Here is a 21,582-nt window from a genome sequence, read left to right as displayed (position 1 = left end):
GATCCCAGTTATAATTACAGGCATGTTTAAAAGTTGTTACGCTTTGTAGTAAGTGTCTATATAAGCATTTAAATAAATAAATGCACATTTTCACTGTATGACTGAGGTATATTTAATATTTAATAAATTGTGTAGTTTGATATGGTTCTAGGCATATAAATGCTACAGCTGTCACTGTGTTTAAGATAAAGAACATACACATTGTCTAAAAACTTGCTCACTGAAAGTTTTGTAAGCCCTTTGTAATCTAATCATTATTTGCTCCAGTCCACAATCACTAATATCCATGTGCCAGCTATACTTTGAAATTTTAAAATATTATATGAATGGGGTCATACAGTGCATATTGCATTTGGCATCTTTAACAGAGTACTATACAATTCCCTTTACTTCCATCCGTGATTTTCTCAATGACCCACTCTTTTTATTGTAGAAGAATAGTCTATTAAGTAAACATAAAATTTATTACATAAACATCTGCGTTTCTTAACATATGAGTTGTTCTCAGTTCTTGGATATTGCTAATAAACATGCTATGGTTGTGTACATGTTTTACTGTATGTACGCTTGCTTTTCTTTTGAGTCAATCCTGATTAATGAAATGGCTAGGACCTATGATATGTTTGATGTGTTAAGGAACTCGTGCATGCTTTTAAGTGTAATTTTTCCCATTAGGGTTGTCACTCCCCCTGCCCTAAACACTGTTCTGGACTAGTTTGCATGGAAGCAACATAGTGCCATGAGCTACTTCATAGCCACTTGCGTCTGACTCTGTCATATACAATGATTCATTCATTTTCTCCTGCAAATAGGCCTTTTAGTTTGGAGATTTAAAAGTCTCTTTATATACAGAGTGTAACTCTTTCTTAGGGGTTGTCCACACATTTGTTTTGTTGGATTCTAGTGTTATATTTCACATATAAGCTGCTAATTTAGGTTACTTTGTTCTACTGTTGTGGGGAATTCTTATATCCCGCAAAGCAGACTTCAATCTAGAAACCTTAAATAATATGTCCAAAAGTCTCATCTAAGTCTGAATTATTATCTATTGAACAAACAAATCCCAACAATGTGTAACTTCTTTTACATTTTTCCATGTTTCATTTCATTCAAATTTTAGGAGTGTCAGGTTTGTACGCTCTGCTTAATATCACACAACATCCAGCCCTGGGATGTAGTAGGTATTTTCTTGCTCTATTACTGTGTCTGGAATTGCTTTGCAAATGTAGATAGATGAATTTGACATTATATCCGGCAGCCTTGCAATTTTTAAAAGTAAGAGCTCTCGTGTATGTTAAGAAGTATGTGTTATATCCACTGGGAAGGCAAACCACAGCTTTTCTTTCCCTCAAAATTGTTGCTATAGGATGCTTTCAAAACGAGTATACAGGACGCTGAAAATGTGAGGCGTGAAATAGTGAAGCAACTGCTTTTATGAACCTATAGAACTAAAAAGATGACTGAGCAGGGTGGAAAATTCCCTGAGGACCATGTGAGGGACACTTTTTGTATCTGCTATTACAGTCCCCTTTAATGTTTGCTCTGATAATGAAGACATATGTTGCTATTTTCTTCTCACTTATTGGAACCTTTTGTCTGTGTCCATACCAGCTTCAAATATGCAACGTGGATAGACCTACGGTAAGGTGGCAAGGCCAGCTATGTCGCCTGCTGTGAGTTTTGCAATCTTGCCCTTTTTATTGCTGACATGTCCTTGAGATGACACAGTTAGTCTTCAGCAGATTTTCTTGCAATATTCATTGATGTTCTTTTCCTCCCGATGATAAAAGTAATAAATATGCATTATAGAAACCTAGTAACAAATCGATACTAAGGAAAAGAAATATAATATTGTAGAACTCATAGACAATAATTAATAAAATGTGTGAACATGTCTCAGTGGCTCTCACATGTACATATATTTACATATATATGTACATATACATACACATAAATTCACTTAGGAGTATATTTCAAGAATGTTTTCTATGCCATTAGATATTCCCTAAAATTCTTATTTCTATATCTGCAAGAAACAAGAATACATTTTAGGTTAGGTAGGCTGTGTACAACTGTCAATTGTAAGGATAAAAGAAGAAATTCACATTTATAGTGGTTGTTTTGTCTATAGATTGATGCTAACAAAATTTTCCTCATGCAGATATGTCAGCATTTATTTACATGCCTGGTAGCAATGTTCTGCTTTTTGGCCAGACATTCAGACCTAGCAGGCTGCATAGTAGGCTGAGGGTTAAGTCTTTGTCATGTGCTTCTGTCACCAGCAGTGTGATTGCCTCCTCCTCCACCACCACTCTGGACATTCTCACCACTCTGTGGTCTCCAGCAACAGCACATTCCACCTTTAGATCAGTGAGAACAGTTATGGTACCGCCATTATCAGTACCTCATCAATTCTTATGTACCAAGAATGTTCACATCATTCTGTGTCATTCTGGGCAAAAGAAGCTTAGAAGTCTATACCTAATTTTCTGAGAGATGAGGAATCCAAAAACAATTTGAGGTCTAAAGTGATTTTCAGAATTTTCAAATGAAGTATCCTGCTGTCCCATAATTTTTTTGTGCTATTAGGGATTGAACCCAGCATGCTGGTGTAGAGCTATAATCACCAGCCACTATTGTATTGTACTGTACTGTATCATACTGTACTTTACTGTATTGTATATTATATATTTTGTGGCAACATCTGCCTAAATCACTAAATCGTTTAGGCTGGGGCTGAATTTGTGATCCTTCTTCCTCAGCATTCTGGAGAGCTGGGACTGCAGCATGTGGCCCCACACTTGGATTCAGTTTTTTTAAACAAATTTTCATCATCTTCCCTGATACAGTATAACGAAACCTGCTATAGTCTTATTGAACTGACCAGAGAATTGAAAGAAGTTTTATCAATCATCAGTCCAATCCTTTCATTTATTTCTAAGGGAACTATCATTTCAAAAGCTAAGTACTTGTTCAGTGTCACAAGATATTAAGAACAGCCTTTGACCTAAACTCAGAGAGTCAATATTTATATTATGATCAGCCATAGCTCATGCCTTACTGTAAGAACTTTGACAAGTCACCGTTAGTTTTCTCTTAAAAATTTAGAAATAGTATGTAAACTCATAGCTTCGTCCCAAACATCTTTAGTCCTTAAGTAGTTTTGGTGATTAATATAGTTCAGTGGGGATAGACTTTAAAAGAACTGGTAGTGACTTGATGCTGATACACTTTTCTATCATAATATATGGAAAATTGAGTTTTCTCAGTAGTGGTATAATTTAGAGCCACCACCCTGGGAAATCAAGAAAGGCAGCAATGGGGCAGAGGAAGGGCTAAGTCATCCACCTGCCTCAGACTCCAATTTTACCATGGTCCCGAATTTGTAACTGGCAGAGCAGGAAACTGAAGGCCAGTTCAGCGCTGTGATGCCCGAAGTCTCCAAACACCCAGCCTCCTTGCTCTCTGAGAAGGACACTCATGCTGTTTGAAACTATCCCTCTAGGCATGTACATTTTAAGCCTTTAGTTCCCACCTTTACCATGCATTTGTGACTCCCAAGCATATCGTACACAGAACAAGTACTAGACCCCATTCCACATGCACACTTCACTGCTTGTGTGAGATTGCACAGCTTCAGTTAGCTTTAAAGCTCAGAGTTCTAAGCTATGACACAAAAATGGAACCATTAGCCTGTGCAGTTAACTGTTACAAATTAATGAGACGAGAACGTTGAATAACCAGACACAGTTGTACTGATGAATTGTACTCAGCTGTTGATTAAAAGTGATCACAACATTTTTCTGTTCTCAAAGAGAGGAAAGCCAAAGAGCCTGAGTTGAGACTACATAGTTCTAATGTTTGAACTTTCCAAAAATATGCTTTCACAAAAGCCTTATTCTTCATGGCTTCATTGCTCTTTCCTGTCTTTATTTAAAGTTCTGGATGGAATACTTCTTATGACGCTTGTCATGAGGTAGGTGTGAAGCTGTGAGAATCAGGATTTTTTGTTGTTGTTCTTCCAGTACCAGGAATTGAACTCAGGACCTTGCACTTGCCAGGCAGGCGATGTGCCACTGAGCTAAATTCCCACCCCCAAGAATCAGGATTTTATCACCTACTCCTTTGGTGGTTGAACAAGTATGGTGATACTGATGGTGTTGCTTGTGTTTATGACCCTTGCTGTTGGCTCTGTGCTTCTCTATTGCTATTTGCTTCACTGATATCCTAGGAGCCAAGCAAAGGCTGCTCACTCATGTCCCGACAGAAGGAGGGATTGAAGCTACATATAATTTGCTCTCAATATAGACTGAGTCCCTACAAAGGCTTCATGTAAAGCTGAGTGATTATTATGACGGCCTATGGTAGTCATCATAATCTGGACTCAACCACAGGCCTCAGATGTTTGGGCATTTGGTTGCTGCTCGCCTGGGTAGGTCTCCAAGTAATGACAACCAAGAGACTTATTCCATAGAAAATGTATGACCAACTATGTGTCTTCCACGTTTATATGCCCAAGTTCTATTTACTACATGTTTAATCATACCCATTTGTACATTGATATTTTGTTCCTCTAATTTTAGGATATATTTTTATTCCATAACTTAGCCTTGTTGAACTATATTTCAGTTATTGTAGCTTTTAAGGCATCAACCGCTCACCTAGACTCCTTGGTTCCCAAACTCACATGCTATTATATTCTGACTGTGCTAGAAAAGAAAAAGTTTTATGAAACATAGATTTTATTTCTGTTTCAGAAAAAAATCAATTTGAATTTTAATAGAAAGTACATTGAACATGTAGATCCCCTTGAGAAATATAGATATTTTACCAATATTAATTTTTCCAAGATATGAACATTTATTTGTGTCTTCTTAAAATTTCTTTAGGCAATGATTCATAGTTTTCAGGGTTCACATCTTTTATCTTCTTGATTTACTTTTTTCCTAAGGATTTTATTCTGTTTTATTCTATTATAAATGAAAACATTCTCTTCTTTTTGTACCATTTGCTATTAGTGTCTTGAAACAGAATTTATTTCATTATGTTGGTTTTGTACTGTCTAACATTACTGAATTAGTTTAAAAATTCTAATTTTTATGGAGGTTTTAGGATTTCTACATATAATATCTTGTAACCATCAAACACATATAACTATTTCTTCTCTGTTTTTGATACCTTTTATTTTATTTTACTGTATAATTGCTCTGACTAAATCTTCCAGTGCTAGGATAAATAGAAGATAATTTTACTTATATAACAAACTCAAAATAAATTATAGAGCAAAATAAAAGAACTGGAAACAGAAAAATGGATCTTTTGTGAAAATGAAGGAAACCAAGAGATGGAAGGAGACAAAAAGGAAGGGAAGAAAAGGAAGGAGAGGGGAGGAGAGGGGAGGGGAGGGAAATAGAAAAAGAATTAAGATGTGTTAGGTACATGTACTAACTCCTTATAATGAATATTACCACTACTTTCTGAAAACATAATAAAACATAAAAAGAATCAGTATTTTTGCCTTCTACCTACTCTTCGAGGAAGAGATGTTTCTCATTGATTATCACATTAGCTGTGGGATTTCATAAACAATCATAAAATGCACACAGAGCCACAGCATACTCTGAAAAGCCACACAAAAAAATCTCAAGAAAGAAAATCAAATTTGAAAATGTCATATTATACTCTTGTTTTAAAAAACATAGTACAAATATATAATAACAAAAACAGGACTAGGTATATAGGTAGTTGGCACAGCGCCTGCTTGGCAAGCATGAAGTCGTAAGTTTGATTCCTAGTATCCCCCAAAATAATCATAATCATAATCATAATAATGTTACTGGCATAAAAGCAGTACATTCATCACTTTAATATACAACTCAGCAATAAACCCAGGCATGTACAGTAAATAGACCTTGAATAAGTAAGATAAGAATACACAATGGAAAAAGTTGCTTTTCAGTAGTGGTTTTGGGAACCTGGACATGCACATAGAAAAAAATGAAACTGCACTCTTATACTATACATATAAATAACAGATTAAAGGCTTAAACCTAATAGTTAAACTAAAACTTCTAGAAGAATACATAGGGGAAATAGTGTTGGACATTGGCCTTGAAATGATTTTTGGATGACATCAAGTATAACACCAAAAACACAAACAGACAAGTGTGACTGTATTAAGCTAAACATGTTCTGTATAACAATTGAAACAAAAAAGTGAAAACACAGTTACAAAGTACGGCTATCAAATAAATAAGACTTAATGACAATGTGGAGAAATCAGAACTCCTATATTCTCCCAGTGGGGATATAAAAGGATACATTCAACAACTATAGAAAATATTATGGCAATTTCTCAAAGTAATGAAAATGGAAATAATGGCAGAGTAGTACTCTACTGCAGGCAAATACCACATTCCAGTGCTTTTGTGTGTTATTGGAGGCATAGGCTGCTTACAAAGTGTAGCTACTAAAAGTTGTGCCCTTGTAAGCATGAGTATGCGTGTATCATTGTAATCTATCTTTAACTACAAAGAAGATCAATTTGAGTCATTAGTACAAAAATCAATATCCCATGAGACCATAATGTTAAATGGAATAAATCAGACACACAAGTTCAAATACTGCAAGGTTTCTCTTATATAAGAGAAACTCAAATTACAAATAAAGAGCAAAATAAGAGATAGCTAATAGGAGGTAAAGAGTTAGATCTTTGTCAAACGGGAAGGGGACTGAGAGAGGGAGGGAAAAATGAGGGAGAGGATGAAGGAAGGAATAAAGATGAGCTATGTACATGGATCAACTCCACACAAGCCGTGTAATCTTTATGTACTGAAATGTGCACTAATAAACATTAAAACAGGAATATCCATTCCTATTTTTATTCTTGGCTCTACACTTTACCCTCCAAAATCACACTTTGTTAGCAGCACAGCTAAATCGGTGACGAGTGATGTCAGTGTCTTCTTTGGGATAAAAACCTTGGTACCTTTCTCAAGAGCTTCTCTGCATGTCAGACCACAGCTGACATTACCATGGTGGCTACTGGAATTTAATAACTTGGAGGAGGATAGTTGGAAAAGTATGACTTATGATTAAATCATGAGTATGACTTAGAATTCAAACTTAATTCTCATAGTAAGCCAGATATAACTCCTGTGTCACAGGACCTTTCTTCTGTCATTTTATCTCTATATTTTCTCCTCCTCCTTCTTCTCCACTTCTTCCTCCTTCTCCTTCTCCTCCTCTTCTTCCTCCATCTCCAGCTCCACCTCCTGCTCCTCCTTCTCCTTCTTTATCTTTTGACCTGGATATTTGATAACAAAAGATTTATTATTAAACTTCAAATTTAAATATTTGTAAAGTCCATAATTTTGAATTTTCAATTAAAATACAGCCATTCATTTGGCTAAGAATGTTAGAAAAGTAATGAGTAATACACACACACACACACACACACACACACACACACACTAATTTCTTACTTAGCTTCTCAACTTGGAATTTTCTAGTGCTATGCTATTTTGGCCTCTTTTGTATAAAATATTATAAGAGAAAAATGATAATTTATAGTACTCACAAATAATGTTGAAAATTCAATATTTCCTAATTACTGGATAATGTTCCAGTTCATCATCTTATTTTTTTTTCACAATAACACTAAACATTTGTAATTTTACTATTTCACAGCTTAAGAAAGTAATCATATTGCAGATCACTTTTGGACTGCTTACAGAATATTTTATAATAGGAAAGCATTAAAATATAAAAATATGAAATAATTGTCCTGAATTCTGACATGAGAGGCAACTGATTAATTCGTGATTTTAGCAGCACTACTTCAGGAAAAAATGAAGCATTTTCATCTTGATCAGGTTTACAAACAGCCCAGTGTAGGGGAAATACATTATTTCTATCATCCTTGAAAATTTATATTGGAGTAAATCTTTGCTAAGGCCACTTTAGGAGATAATTTTATCCTGATGTATGAAGAAAAGTCAATTAAGAAGAATATTTATTTGGATTTTAAGGAATTAGTACATGTGGACTATATGAAACTCTGTTTAGCACAATAAAGTTTTATAGTGAAAATTAAATGCATGTAACAGACAGCTAGTAAGTGCTATGTCATTCCAGGATAATAGCTGAAGAATCTGAGGTGTGGAGATATTTGGTAACTTGTCTGAAATCTCAGTTAAAGAATAAATTTGCATTAAAACGAAGGGATACAAATTTACCTAAAAATGTTATAAAGTACATAGGGATTTGATGGGATAAAGGGTGGATAGGAGGGAATGAGGGAAGAAAACCAACAAAGAGAAATAAATTTTGGTTGCATCACAGCTATGTCTATGCAGTAAACTTAAAAGATAAAGTGCCATTAAGCCTCACCGCTATTTTCAGGATTAGATAATGTCACATTTTGTTTGGGGGAAACCAAAGTTTCGAAGGTACACAGGTGAAAGATCCAGAATCACTCTCTAGAGGGCCAGAATCACGCTCTAGAGGGCCAGAATCCAAATTCAGGTTCACTTCACTGAACAAGATGGGATATTTCTGCTACATGGTATAGGTTTAGGGGCCATTAATCTCTCATTGTACTAAACTTGGTCCAAACTCCCACCCCCACACCTACTTCTTTTGGGTTTCTAAAGTCACCAATTAAATAAAATCTTATTGTTTTAAAGACATCCTGTGAAAGATAGCTCATCATCCTGCCTCCTTTAAAAAAAAAAAACAGTTTGCCCTTTGTATTATTTATCTTTGATGCTGAAGAAGTTAATGTATCACCCCAGCAATGAGTGGAGAGGTCTTATCTGTTCCTTAGCTCTCATTTAATTTAAGTTGGTGCATTGTGCATTTAACTTTCTATTTTCACAGTACCATCCACCCTCCTGTCTTAGAGAATGTGAAATGCTGCCAGAAAGTGTTAGGAACTTTCTCCCACTGATTTTGTTTATGAAAAGAAGAGGTCAGTTGGGTGGCTTTGCAAGTAAGCTATTAATGCCGTGTTACAGACCAGCAAAGCATGAACTATGTGGTGTCTTACTTCAGCTTGGGATTGACTAAAACACTGGGATTGAGGAAACTATTCACACCTACATGAGAGCATATAGCTCAAGTAAAGAACAGCAGCAATTTAAAGGAAACAGATTACTGAAGTAGCACCAGGGGCTTCCAATCTAAGTGACAAGATTTGAGAAAGAGGGTTTAATTAACTGAATATACTCAGATGGTACAGGGGCCTGTGATGACTCAGGAAAGGATACTGCATAGATGTTTTGTCTAGAATAGTTTAAAATAATATACAAAATAATGAATGATTTTTCTGGAAGTTGCATACTGGTAAATTCCTGCTACTAATGCATATGAAAAGGAATAAATTACCCTATGCTCACTGGTGCTCCTAATTACAGCAAAGAAGTGCAAAAGGATCCACAGACAGATTACACATGATCAGCACATGGGGACACTAGTATGTGGGAAACTACTGAATCTGATAGAAGATGGTTGAAACAAACATAAAAGTCTCCTCTGGAGGAACGGGAGGCATTCAGCGCAAGTGCTTGAGAACAAAGATAACACTGGTTAGAGATTCATGAGATGAGACAATCTGAAGTCATTAGCAGACAGGAAATGAGGAGTTTTGTTCCACAATGTGAGTTAATCACCACGTGCCCTTGTCTTTAGAGTGGCCCCCGTGGAAGGCAGGCCCTTGGCAATCACTCAAATACTTACCATACTCCGTGCAAAGCATTGTCAAAGGAAACTGGAGCTGATCCAGGAGGTCAGTCTTCAATAGCCACGTGCTCATGGGAAAAAATAAAATCTTGCTTTAAAATATGGAAAATGGAAGCCTAATGACGTGTAGTCAGGACCAAGTTTTGTGTGTGACCTAATCTGCTCCTCTCATTGCCAGCTGTCTTTACTGCTATCACCGATCCTGCTTCATTCATTCTCAAGCGTGTGAACTACCTTGTGGGATCAGGAAGTGAGCAGGGAAGAACTGTTTTTGCACACAAGGTCAGCAGCTCAGCCCCCAGCTCTCGGTGATAGAGAATGTAGAGGGACCAGGAAACACTTTGGAAGGCCTTCAGGCCAGTCTAGAGAATATCTGAGCGAGCTGCCTCCGCAGAGAGGAGATGGTCAAGTGGAAGTTGAGAAAGAGATGGGGACTTGGCTGTTTATAATGCACACTGAAGTTTAAGTTAAATTATTTAATGCTTAAGTCCTTACAAAATTTAATTTCTTGATAATTTTGGTGACATTTGGATTGTTCATAATTTTAATAATTATTTGATTTATTTATTTACTGTAACCACTTTTAATTGTGGCAATCACCTTTTGGGTAGCCAAACTGCTATTGCTGAATAAAAATCTTCCTTTATATCATTGTTGCTTTCTTTTTATTTCAAAATTTATTGTTATTTAACTCATATACCCTAAGAGTACATACCTACTTTAAAGTATAAATATCAATGGTTTTAGAACATTCCTAAGGTTGCATGATCACTCCCACTACCTAATTCTACATTATTATTCATTCCAAAGGGAAACCCCATACCCACTGGCAGTCACTGTCTGTTCCTCCCAGTATTCCAGCTCCTATAGAATCAAATCTCTGTTCCTATAGCATTTCCCATTCTAGACATTTCATCTTACATTTGTCTTCTGTGATATGTGTACTCTGTGACTTGATCTTTTTCAATTCACATAATGATGATGCAATGTGTATCAGTATGTGGTTTGTTTTCATGGCCAAATAATATTCCATTCTCTAGATGTACTACATGTGTTTATCCCTTCATCAGTAATGTCTGAGTTGTTTTCACTGTTTAGCTACTTTAGGTAATGTTGTTATGAGGGTTTGTCCATAAGTTTTTGTACTGACTGTGCCTTTGTTGGTCTTGGGGATATCAGCAGGAGCAGAATTGCTGAGTCATGTGTTAACTGTGGTTGTCCTTGGGAAGTAATTCAGACACCTTCCCAAAGCTGCTCAAATGGAAGTTTCCATTTCCATAGCAATACCTTGCTCTCCTTTTTCCAGACCCCAGAGGAACTTGAGGATGTTTCTGATCTTGAAGAGGATCATGAAGTCCGCAGCCACACCAGTGTGCAGACAGAAGGGAAGACTGACCAGGTAGGTGGGCTCCCTGGAGAGCACAGCACACCATCTCCTGAGCACTGTGCCTGCTTCTTGTCTAACGTGGCAGCTTCTCTTGGGTGTGGAATTGGCTTTTCTGGAGCACAGTGAGAAAGGCCTCAGAATGCAGACACAGCAGCACAAGGAATTATCTGCTCTCCCTTGAGAGCTACTGCAGGGCCATTGCAGGTCAGGCGGTGGATCACTTTGTGTTGTTTTTAATCTTTGTAAGAGTCATGTGAATATAAAAGTGAAATGTGTGTGTTTGTTTAGGGTAGAAAAGAAAACCAGAAACTTCCCACTTTTCTTCTGGTCTGCAATGACTGCTTCTGTACCTGCCCTACCCTACACACACACGCACACACACACACACACACACTGTACAATTTTGAAGATATTAATTCCAATTTCTGTATTATTCTGAAAAGTTGCATTTCACCTCACTACACAGACATTTGTTAAAGCTCAGCACTTTGACCACCAACAGCCTGCAGTTGCTGACCAGACCTTAGAACTTGCATCCAAGATCAGGGAATACAGCATTGCACCTGAACTGTGAGGAATTCCCTCTTTATGGGCGTTCTCCTGCCGGTATTACCTGAGAAAGTTAGCCTTTCTCTGCCCAGTTCTGTCTTTTTAGAAGTGAGAATGCTAAAAACACCATCTAGATGAGGGGTTTTGTGGCAATTGCATAAATTCTCAATAATTATCAATTGTCATTAGCAATAGCACTCGCAGGAATAGTATGATTCATCATAACCATCTTTGTTCCTATTACTCAGATAACTATATTCAATGACATAAAATTTGGTCTGGGAAAGCAAATTTATAACTGTGTCTTAGTCCCACATGGACTTATCTGATTGGAAACACTTTTATGTAGCACACTGTGCTTTTAGGGCCTTGTCACATGGTCTTTTTTGAAGTAACTCAAGCAGGGACCTGCTTGCTAAAGCCTGGATCAGGAGTGCATGTGAGAGTGCATTTCCTTACATTCAACACTGGCACTGCCTGACATGTTCCCATGTGCTGTTGAATAATAAGGTTGATGAAACAGATAAGAAGCAAACTTTAAGCTTTACCAAATTTAGCTCATAATTCTTTGGATGTCTATTTCCAAAGAATGTAAAGTAAAGGAAATAACTTGAAAATATTTAATATCAAACAAAGGCAGAGAAATAGATTCTGCTTTTATTTCTCTTTCTGTGTTCCTATTTTCAATCTTAAAAGTTATTGTGCAAAAATATTTTTATTTGCTTTCATATGCATGAATTAATGTTAAAAACTGTCACCTTGGAGCTTAACAAAATATTTTTATTACTAATAACACGCAACTTTATATAGTACAGTCACACCTACCTCAGAACTCCTTAGCTCCAGAATGCAATAAACCTAGTACTCCTCCATTTTTTGAGGAGAAAAATGTGTTTCGGCACTGGGTGCTGGCGTCAGTCTCCTGGCAGCCCAGGAGCAGTGCAGAGCTCCGTTATACTTCTGGGCACTGTTTTGTACTTTTGTGCATTTTAAGTGCTAGTCATGGGGCTCTTGGGCCGGGGTACAGCTCAGAGGCACAGCGCCTGCCTGGCAAGCGTGAGGTTGTGAGTTTGATTCCCTGCACCAAAAAAAGTAAATAAAAATAAAATAAAGAAATTCATGATGATCTTAAAAGTTCAGAGTGATACCACAAAGCCTAAAAGGTTTATATTAGCCCAGTAGAGGTTACTATTAGCCCAATAAAATGTGAAAGTTCTGGGAAACGTTCACAAATTATTTCCAATTAAAGTATTTCTTATGAAATAAATTCATTTGGTACTCATAAGTCCTGTCACTGAAGTGAATTAGCAGTGAGTAACAAGATATGATTTTAGTTGATTTTATAGTTTACCAAATATTTTCTCATTTGTTATAAAACACAGAAAATACAATGATATATAATGTCAAAAATGTTACTGTGGGAAAACGCCATGTTTTCAGGCACTGAGATTGTCTTATTGGCCGAAAGATCCTGTGTTCCACAGGAAGTGTTTTCCTCCAAGACTGGAAATGGGTGTATTCCATGAGAGAAAGCGGAGTGTTCACTTGAGAGGCCTATTCTGCAAATAGGCACCTTGACGATATAGCCAGACGGTACTTGGTAATACATCTGGGTAATGACACCGTCCTGGGTTTTCATTTATTACTGACTGCTTGGGTTGTTTGCCCTTTAGAAGGCATTTCACATTAGAAGCCATCCAGGGCACACAGCCCCAGGATTTAATCTCCTTCAAGCCTAACTGGTGTCATTGAGAAGAGATCAGCTCTTACCCATGGCAGAGGAACTGGGAATGCATTCTGTTGGAGGTAAACTTTGCTCGTGCTTTGAGTGAACTGAGGGATGCTGGATCCCTGGAGGTGCAGAGCAGGTGTCAGAGCTTATGGATGAATACACAGGAAAACGTTTTATTAAAATAAAGCAGTGTTTATCATGCCAGGATTAGTGCAAACTTGCCTGGGTTTTCATTCTGACTCACTACATAGGAATAAGCGAGAAAAAAGGTAAAAGTATTACAATGTAGAAACTTGAAATTTCTTTATTTTAAAATGAGATTAAAAACCTCCCTTTTCACGACATTGTTAACTTTAAATAGGAGTGTTTTACAAACTTTACCACTGTTTGCTAAGAAAGCAGCATGCTTCCTATCGTCACTTTTGCTTAGAGTTTTTTCACTGTGTGGAATACCAGTAAGACAAATGATCGCTGTGTATTGTAGGTCACAAAGCTGATGATCTCTATGGTTCTGGAAAATATTACATCTTTCATAGAAGCTGCTTCCTCTAATCTTGCAGGGATGACACTGAACGTGCTGTACAACCTGAATTTTTATTGCACTGTTTTCAGTTTCCTGGCAACCCAATCATTTTAATGCTCCTGGGTGATCATCTAACCAGGTTTAGGGACAAGAGAGGTCCCTGACCATCAGATCTACTGCAAGTAACATTCTATTCAACCTGCCTAACCTCTGCTCTTGTATCTCTCCTCTGTATAAATTCCAAATAACTCTGAATTTATTGACTTCCTGCCTTGGGGCTTTCCTGTAACTACTGTGTGGAATCCCTTTAGAAAATGCTTAGTCATTATAATTCATATATTTCCACCTCCAATGCCAACAAGGAAGCAGTAACATCCCATAGAGAAACTCTTGATCAATATATTGTCCATTATTCTGAGGTGGTGGATGACTCTAATGGTTCCCAAAGGGACTGAGTTTACATTCCTATAGTAATGACTGGCTTCACACTGTATCTTTTGAGTGAGCCTAATTTCTTTTCTGACTCATTCTTGTCATGCTCCCACCACTTTTCCCTTGGACCTGTTCCCCAGAGCAACAACCTTCCATTCTCAGATTCTTATTTTTGTGGAAAACAAGGAAGCATAATAATTTCCTTATACTTTAAGTGAATCTCACATTACCTTTGTTATAGTCATATTGTTATCGCCATTCTAGAAATAATTTTTTAAGCCTCAGATTTATATAACTTGCATAGTATTTAGGACATTAAGCTAGTACTATGTGAACAAGGAAACCATAACCACCACAACAAATCTGCTACATTATCATTAATGGAATGAGAAAGAAAAACAAGGATGCCGCTATTGTCTTTGAAGGGAAAGTTAAACATTTCTTTTTAACTTTTGAAGAATAATTATTTTATAGGATGGGAAACTTAATTCCAATAACACCGTTTTTATCATATATCTCCTGAATATATTACAACAGGTTCTGCTCACTTATGCTCTTATCCAGAGATGAATGAAGAAGAATAGCTCAGATCTCTCCCCTATCAAAGCACCTGGCCAGAACCACCCTCACAGTTCAATACTTTTTATAGTCTCTACCAGATACCTCATGTCCCCAACAATCTCGTACTTCCTATGTTAGTATGTTCAATCTCTTGTCTATGTCAGACTTTTGCTTTCTATTTAAAATTACTGACATTTGTCCCCAATTAATTGAGTATATTTTGACACATTTCACAAGCACCACCACTGAGAATACACCATTAAACTGTGGAATAGATTCTGTTGAGAATTATTTTAATTCTCATCCATGTTCAGTGTGGAATTCCTGGTCACAGTGCAAGATATGTGCCCAGACTCCTTTTCATTTGCTGCTGTTACACAAGAGTAAATGACTCTTTGGTTCATGGATTATGCAGACTCTAGTTTATTGAGCAGGTGCTAGAAGTGATTTCAGACCATTTAATCATGGAGTGACTCTTATTTTTCATCATTTTATTTTCTATATTTCATTCCTAGTAGCTTTGACTGAACACCTACAGTTCCTGCTGTCATCAGTGGCAAATATCACAGGGCAGTGTAAAGTCTGTGACTAACAAATCATGAGATGAAGTCCATGGTCAGTGAAGAAAATAGTAAGAGAAAAAGTGCATGCCTTATGAAGCAGCAGTGGGATAGCAATGGAAATCAGTGATTACCTTCATTATTAAACATGGGTTCTCCCTGGACTAATAGTGTGGTGACGTCCCCTAATGAAATATTCCACCATAACAAAAGAGATTTGCATGTTACAGGTTCACAGCATATTCTTCACAGAGTTCACAGTTTATTCTGTTCATACTTTGAGAAAGGATAAAAGAAGTAACATGTATCTAAAAACTCAAATTTGGAAAAGGCATGAGAGTAGACTTCTGTCCAGAAAATAAATTTCTTAAACCTACTAATAGATTTTTTTAAGCCCTAAAAGATTCCTATAAGATTACACTAAATACATGCTAAACCATATTTTGTGTTTAAACACAGCAATACTATTTAACATTATATTTTATAAGATATCTCCAAACTAGTTACCTTATTTAAAAAAACTATGGCTTTTTAAAAAATTTTCCCTTTGATTTTGCCAAATATAGAATTCAATTCAAAGAATTTAAGTAGTTAATTCCAGTCATGTTGACTGGGAGCAAATACTAGGCATCAGGCTCTACAGACTCAATATTTCCAGAACAGCGCATTTACCAGCTTGGGTGAAAGGTCATCTTCCCTAAGACCCTGTTGCCCTACTTCAGCTAGAGTTGATATAATTCTGTACTAGGAAGGAGTCCATATGCTAGAGTTGATATTATAATTCTGTACTAGGAAGGAGATCTGTGAAACACAAGACCATGAAATTTAAAATCAGATCCTTTTAAACTCTATAAATTTCTAAATACCCCAGTCCTACAATCAACAAAATCAGTTCGTTGATTTCAACTCACAAACAAGTGATGCTCGGACCGCGGCAGCCCCCACGTTTGGACAACCTTGATGAAGTGGAGTGCTTGGGCAGTAGTGGCACAGGGTCAGCTCTCACGGGGCGAGCTCTGCATCTCCCGAGGGTGGATCCAGAGAAGCAGAGGCAGTTACTCCGCATTTACTCTTTCATCACATTGACCTCTGTGATATTTCATAAGACAAAAATTCTAATTTCTAGACCTTTGCGCTGTTTTATTTACTCCAACAGGAAGAGCAGTGATGGTAGGAACTTGGGAAATTGATTCACACCCTGCAGGAGGGTGCAGGTGAGAAAATGTTCCCTAAATTTGCATAGGGACGAGTATGGATTTAAATATACTCTTAATAAAAGAACTTAGGGAGAGCAGTGTGTGAGCAAGTGATTCGCTTTTCCCCGTGCTGTTTTGAAACAGAGATGTCTAGAAGATAGAATTGGGAGACGTAGGAATATTGTTTCAAATTTTATTTGTACTAAATGCTAGCTCAACAGTGTTGGAAAGTTTACATTTCTGACTCTGAATTGTCTCATTTATAAGATTGTGGCAGAGATAGCATCCATTTTACAATAATCTTTGAAGACTGAATTAGGTATATGAAAAATATTATTTTTAGCATATAGGAAATTAACTATAAATTTTGGTTGTTTAAAAGTATTTACATAAAAGGTGTCAACCCATTCATGGTAGTTTTATACTGAGTCTCTTACAATGATGTCACTTAGGACTTTTTGACTTGATGTTTGTGTTACAATAATATGCATTCAGTAGAAACCATACTTTGAATTTAGCATTTAGAAGTTTTTCCAGACTAGTAACATGCTGTGTGATACTTTTTTTTTTTTTTTTTTTACAATGCTGGCAGTGTAGGGAAGCTATCAGCTCTGAGGCAGCCATGGATTCATGAGGGTAAGCAAACACTGTTCTGCAGAACACTGTATTGTCAAAACTATGTGGTCTGCAATGCTAGGTTTATTAATTGTACTTATGGCTTATGACATTTTCATATTTTGAGTTTCTCAGACTACAGACTACTATCAGTTTATCATACTCCATTTTAAGTTGAGGTACATCTTTCTCTTTACTTCTTTTGCATAGCTTAAGTCATTTCATAAATACAAAACTCTTTATTAACTGATAAATTCCTTATCCATGATTTTCCCTCCTGGGATTTCAATTGTCTGTAGTCAACCATAGTATAAAAATATTAAATGGAAAATTCCAGAAAATAAACAATTCATAAGATTTAAATTTCATGAGCATGAAATCCTCAGGAGCATGATGAAATCTCATGCCGTCCTTCTCTGCTGTGCCTGGGTGGAGAATCACTCTTCTGTCCAGATGATCCAAGCTATCTATGCTATCTGCCACTCAGTAGTGACCTCAATTGTCAGATCCACCATTGCAGTGTTGCTGTGCTTGTATTCAAGAAACCCTATTTCACTTAATTATGCCTCTAAAGCTCGAGGAGTGATACTAGCAACTGCATTACACTATATTTTTATAATTGTTCTATTTAATTATTAGTTAATAATAATTAGCAGCATATCCATTAGCTAACACTGTGAGAAAATATCTGAGATAATCAGCTTAGAAGGAGGAAAGGTTTATTTTTGCTCACAGTTTCAGAAGTTCTAATCCATGGTCCTTTGGTTGTGTTTGCATTGGGCTTGTGAAGCACAGCATGTGAAAGTCTATGAAAAAACACCACTGCTCACTCAGCTGTGGTGACCCGGGAGGGGAAGGAAGAAACCGACAGGGACCAGGGTCCCAGGATCCCCATGTTCCAGTTACAGAACTTTCTCTACTGGACCCCAAATCCAAAATGCTGAGCTCCCTCTCAGTAAAACCAGCCTTAATTAGTTACTCATAATTATTAGCTTAATTTATAAATTAAATTTTATGTTACTGAGATAGATACAGATAAATAGATAGATAGATAGATAGATAGATAGATAGATAGATAGATAGATAGGATTTCGTAGTATTGATGGTTTCAGGCATCTCCTGGGAGTCTTGGAGCATATCTCCCTCAAATAAGGTGAGACTAACATTAATTTCCTAGGTTTGTGGTGCCAAATATTTTGGGTATACTAAACTCTTTACTTACTTTTTTTTTTTTTTTTTTTCGGTTTTTTCTCCGGTACCAGGAACCGAACTCACGACCTTGCGCTTGCCAGGCAGGCGCTTTTGCCGCTGAGCTAAATCCCCAGCCCCTGGGTATACTAAACTCTTTATTGCCAAAAATCTTCGGTTTCCTTTTCCTGAAGATGGGAACTAATTAGGTGGGACTGCTTTAAGATGTTGAAAAAGGAGACAATAATGTGCTTGATTCTTAATGATGCCAGCACATTTATATATTCACATAAATAATATAGAAGTAAAATAGTGATGGGAAAGACATTCTTGGTAATTGGAAAAAAAAATTGACCCAGCAGTTATTAAGTTCTTATTTGCTTCAACATTGAAGAAAGCCAGGCATCAAACAAGTAACGTTTCTTCTTAGTAAAATTTTAGAAGCTTAAGAATCTATTGTCCTTTCTCTCACAAACTTTTCAGCCACCTTCATAAAATTACACAGAACCGTTACACAGGGCTCGATTTCTTCTTTATGTGATATGAGAAAAACTCACTAGAAAGCAGAAAAATAAAAGAAAATCTTATCCTACTATTCACAGCATGCAGCTGTAGGGCAGCTTTCTGTGTCCTTGTTCAAAGGGGATGTATGCCCTAGTCCTTCTTCCCTCTTCTTTCATAGGCTGAAAGCCAATAATATCTAAAACTAAGTCCAAGGTTATGTTCTTTCTTTTGCAATTTAATATGTAATGATGGTGTCTTATAGATGATGGGTAAAATTGTTTGCACTTGTTTAACAGTATGTAAGAGGGCACATTTTTATTTGAAGGTATTTGAAATTGTCTCCAGTTGCTGTGGTTGAGTTTAATGAATAGAGAATGCAATACACAAAACATTTAAAAGTTTTTAATTCAACTACACGGGTAGGTGTAGTCCTTCATTTCAGCATGAGATTGTGCAGCCATACATATGAACTCAGGGTCACCCCTTTCCTTTGCCATATATATAAAAATTTTAACAACTAAGTATTTTTGATGTCCAGGTTTTATCAATATATTTAATGTAGTTTGTAAACCTGATCTACTCTCACAAAAATCTTCGTTGAAGCCATTGACTGTATAGAAGCTCTATAAATAGAAATAAATTAGGACAGAAACATGAGCAGTTACCAAGGTTACTGGACACAACCTAAAAATGTCAACAGCAGCAAATGAATTGGAACATATCAAATCATAGGTACTAGAGACGATTCTTGGAATTTTAAAACAGGCCACGTTCACTCCAAGTTTCTGATGGTAATAGGAAGAGCTGCCTTGTTAGTGCCTGTGTACCTGCCATTAGCTGAATATCTTCTACCACAAAAACAGAAAAAATGCTTTGGGTGGGTAGTTTACTTTAAAAATTGAAAACATTTTAATAGGCGCTATTTATTATCAAAATATACTTTTAATAACTCAAATTTATACTGAATTACCTTATAGAATATGAGGAGAGATGACCTCATTATCCTCTCTATGATATAATTTGGCTTAGGTTATTATAAAAGATGGTCTGGGTAAACCTGGATGGAATTGTAGGATTTAGCAGCACTGGAGCAGGCTATGCATTTGCATTTTCTCATCATTGGTTTCTATAATTTCAATTGTGTTCTTGGCAGTAATTCTGCTTTCCTACTTTTCTGCATGATGATTACAAATTTTTTCACGATTTCCTCTTCCTCTCTCAATTTCTAATATAACAGCTCATTAGAACTCTGACCTAAGCCCTAGCGTCTTCTAATTATTCCCACTTTCCTAGACACTCTGATGTAGCCCCGCAATTTTGCATGTCACACACAGGCACCGCACTCCGGCTCAGTCCCGTCTCCTGACCCCTGGCTGCGTTGTTTGCATGCCTGCACATTCCCTCTGCTTGGACGGCTTACAGACACCTGTGACTCTCACGACATACAAACGGTAATGAATCGCCTGACGCCATACATCTAATTAACTTCTGTATTCCGAATGACATCTCTATATTTTCAGTTGTCTGAATCTGAACCCTAACCTGAATCTCCTGTCATAGGTAATCACACAGTATGTTCTGATTTCTTTATCTTCCAAATATCTTCTGGACATTTCTCCTAAATATTGCTCATTTCCCCCTTCTGCATTATCAAAAAGGAGCTACACCAGACAAATTCCTTGAGGAACTGAAGGCCGGACCTCGGCCCAGCGAGAGTTTTGGGAAAGTTTAGTCAAGCCGACGGCCGCGTTCACGGCATCTTGGCGTCATGCCTCACGCCCTAGCATTTTTCATCTAGATTTCTGTAGCCGGTCCCGGAACTGTCTTCTTTGCATCTTTCCTTTCTCCACAATTAAATTTACAGCTATTTGCAAAGTGGAAACTGTAGTTTTATCCCTAGACATAAACACCCTTCTAGAACTCAGTGTCTCCTCTTCTTTTACCACGAAATTCACCCCTTTGAGGCCTTTTTCAGGGAAGTTCAGAATCTGCTCCCCACTTTCCTGTGTTACATTATATTTAGCTACTTTCTTTCCGACTCTGTCTCCTTTTGCAGAAGTCTCAGCTCCTGCAGAGGCACTGGCTCCTCCTCACACCAGCCCTGCATCTCCCAAGAACGCAGACTTTCCCCTTCTCCAGTAAATACCTGCTCATTGTTAGGGTCCCAGGTTACCCCAAGATCTCTGAGAACTAAGTCTTAGCCTAATCTCTCTGCAGCATACATCTGTGCCACACAGAGACCCCCTGGGACAGCCATTGTGTGGGAATAAGTTCTTATGTCATTGCCTTCTCTCTCCCAACCCTGCTAAATTCTAAACTGCATTATCACAGATAGTACATTTTTCCCATTTAATGTATTTACAGAATGTGGTGCACACTTCAGTCAAGCATATCCAGTATGTATGGAAAAATGTAAGGAGAGACTTTCCTTCATAAGACATTGTTAGCAGTACACAGGTCCTCAGTGCATTGATTGTAACATATTACATTATTTTTTGAACTTTCTGCTTTTCAAAACTTGTATCAACCTGCCTGGCAAGCGCAAGGTCATGAGTTCGGTTCCCAGTACCGGAGAAAAACAAAAAACAAAAAAA

The 21,582-nt window shown here is 37.0% G+C and overlaps 1 protein-coding gene across 3 annotated transcripts in view; it reads left to right on the top strand.

Annotated features, from left to right (window-relative positions):
• The window catches only part of Ctnna3 (catenin (cadherin-associated protein), alpha 3), a 1,502,556-nt gene that overhangs the window by 1,340,181 nt on the left and 140,793 nt on the right, over window positions 1-21,582 (top strand). For all 3 annotated transcript variants that reach the window (XM_013514887.1, XM_005385969.2, XM_005385970.2), the window contains exon 14: window positions 11,048-11,140. In XM_013514887.1, coding sequence (XP_013370341.1) covers window positions 11,048-11,140 — 93 coding nt within the window. The remainder of the gene's footprint in view (window positions 1-11,047; window positions 11,141-21,582) is intronic.

The sequence above is a fragment of the Chinchilla lanigera genome, unplaced genomic scaffold (assembly GCF_000276665.1).
Source record: "Chinchilla lanigera isolate Chin_1 unplaced genomic scaffold, ChiLan1.0 scaffold00024, whole genome shotgun sequence".
NCBI classification, from domain to species: Eukaryota; Metazoa; Chordata; class Mammalia; order Rodentia; family Chinchillidae; genus Chinchilla; species Chinchilla lanigera.
Note: the sequence above shows the minus strand (reverse complement) of the source record. Positions and strands in the feature narration are given on the sequence as shown.